The sequence below is a fragment of the Bidens hawaiensis genome, unplaced genomic scaffold, assembly GCF_021521415.1.
Source record: "Bidens hawaiensis isolate Kalapana, Puna unplaced genomic scaffold, B.hawaiensis_p1.1 tig00011619_1, whole genome shotgun sequence".
Classification (NCBI taxonomy): Eukaryota; Viridiplantae; Streptophyta; class Magnoliopsida; order Asterales; family Asteraceae; genus Bidens; species Bidens hawaiensis.
In genome coordinates this window covers 611,451-613,737 of record NW_027491908.1, presented here as the reverse complement: position 1 = coordinate 613,737, position 2,287 = coordinate 611,451, and the positions used below count along the sequence as shown (strand labels likewise).

General features: G+C 34.7%; 1 protein-coding gene across 1 annotated transcript; it reads left to right on the top strand.

The window, feature by feature from the left end:
* Positions 1-218: 218 nt before the first annotated feature.
* On the top strand, positions 219-1,197 carry LOC143538396 (early nodulin-like protein 9). The gene is made up of 2 exons (XM_077031969.1): positions 219-538; positions 754-1,197. Exons 1-2 carry the CDS (start codon positions 373-375, stop codon positions 1,188-1,190), a joined length of 603 nt encoding a protein of 200 aa, XP_076888084.1. The 5' UTR covers positions 219-372; the 3' UTR covers positions 1,191-1,197.
* Positions 1,198-2,287: the final 1,090 nt, after the last annotated feature.

The window sequence follows — 2,287 nt, the reverse complement described above, 5'->3', positions numbered from 1 at the left end:
CTTGGTTATTTGGGGGTAAACTCAATTCAAAAGTATAATGTGAGGAGTCCCAAATTCCCAAGTATAAGTTCACACTCATCTCTTGTGGTTATTTAATAAAGAGTTGTATCGTGTAAGTTCATATGTACTTTATCAAATTGTCAATTCAAAGTTAATGTTAATTAAGCTTTTTAATAACTACAAGTTAGGTATATTCTAAAAGATGTGGCAAAGCAAAGTATAACCCTCAATAAACAAGTATTGACCTTCTTATACCTCATTCTAATATTCTTAGCACTCCCACTCAAGAAACCTCATTACATCCAAATGCTTCTACAAATACCCAAATCATACCTTAGATCATCCTCACCTTCAACTTCTTGAACACTTTCAATGGCGAATTCGGCCATCATTATCGGCATTTTAAGCCTTTTGTTGTTGATCCAAAACAATAATGCATACGAGTTTATGGTTGGAGGTTCCGGTGATTGGAGTCTTGCATCAACCACCTATAATCAATGGGCCGAAAGAAGCCGTTTCCAAATTGGTGACACCGTTTGTAAGTTCAAAATATATATCTATGACACGTTCATTACAGAATCAATTTTAAATAGAAAACTGCAAGAACCGCATAAACACCCATATCATTATTACATTATACCTTAACTATGATACATAGACTATGTAACTATGATATGTATTATATTTTTCAAGCAGTATATACAAGCTTCATGTTATTTTAAGTTTTTAATAATATATTTGTCTGGGTTGTAGTATTCAAGTACGAAGCCGAGAAAGACTCGGTGGTTGAAGTGAGCAAAGACGATTACAACAACTGCAACGCGGCATCACCCATTGCAAAGTATAGTGATGGTCACACGGTGGTCAAGTTAAACAACTCAGGTCCTCATTATTTCATTAGCGGACTTGTTGAGAACTGTAAGAACAACGAGAAAGTTGTGATTGTTGTCATGGCCGATAGAAGCAACCGCCACCAACCGCCCCCAAGCTCACCACCGTCTCCAGCTCCAGCAGGTGAAGAGTTGCCTTCTCCTCCACCAGCTAGTGAAGAGTTGCCATCTCCTCCACCGGCTCCAGCAACAGAAGATAGTCACCCGACACCCGCCCCGAGCGCAGGTTCTTCAAATGTCATGAGTTTGGTGTATTCTATCCTTGCTTTTGCTGGCTCTTCTGTTCTTTATGTTATTTGAGTTTCTGTATGATACATAAATAAGTTGTTACCTTGATTGTATTATTTACAACAAAACAAATAACTAAAAATTTATAGTCATTTCTAGTACAAAAATGATCAAGTTCTGAGCGGTAAAATGCTGATTTTAAGCGGTTTTAGAACCGCCCAAACTGATGTCGCTGGAAAATATGAAGTGGCTATTTTCAGCGGTTCAGAAACCGCCCAAATTATAACATGGACCGCCCTAAAAGAACCAAAAGTAATACTAAGTTTTGACCGCCCAAACTCATTATGAACCGCCCAAAAGTCTCTAAGTTAACAACCGCCCAAAACCCAATTTATTAATCCCAATCTAATAATGCAAACCACCTAAAATATAAAATCACAAATTAGGAAAACAATTCTGTATCAATCAGAAAGCCATCTTTAAATTAAAAAGTATATAAATCAGAAAAGCATATATAAATCCAGCCAAAAGGTTTACAACTCCAAACAAAGTCAGCAAAACTTCTTTCTTTCAACTTAACATACATAATTTCCAAAACCTAATTGTTCAAACACTAGCTAAATGATGCTCTATCTCGTTCATTTTATCTTCAAACACTGAAACAAAAAACCGCTTCATGATATTTTCGATCAACTTGTCAATTTCCTCCTGTTTAATATTGGTTGTATCGTTCCAAATCTAAAAGAATACAAAAAAGTGAGATGTAAGTATGGTATCAAAGTCAAAATATTAATTAAACCCAAACCCAGTATCATCCGAACCCAAGTAACTCGAAACTTTAAAATATATTCAAATCATCGTAACAACCCGAAAGCCAAATAATAAACATAAAACTCAAACAATACAATCGTAAACCTGATTAACCATAACAACGCTTACAACAAAGTATATAAATTTAAAATAAAGTACTAACCTTGTTGGGAAAACTAAATTGCAAGCCGATAACAAACTCGAACATACTTTTTATTACCAAGTATCCACACTCCCAAGATTCTTCTTGTTGCTTACACTATATAGAGTCAAAAGAAAAGGTCAACTAATAAAATAATCACTCAATTATATAAAATACAAGATAATTAATCCATATAATATGAATAACATATCTTAAT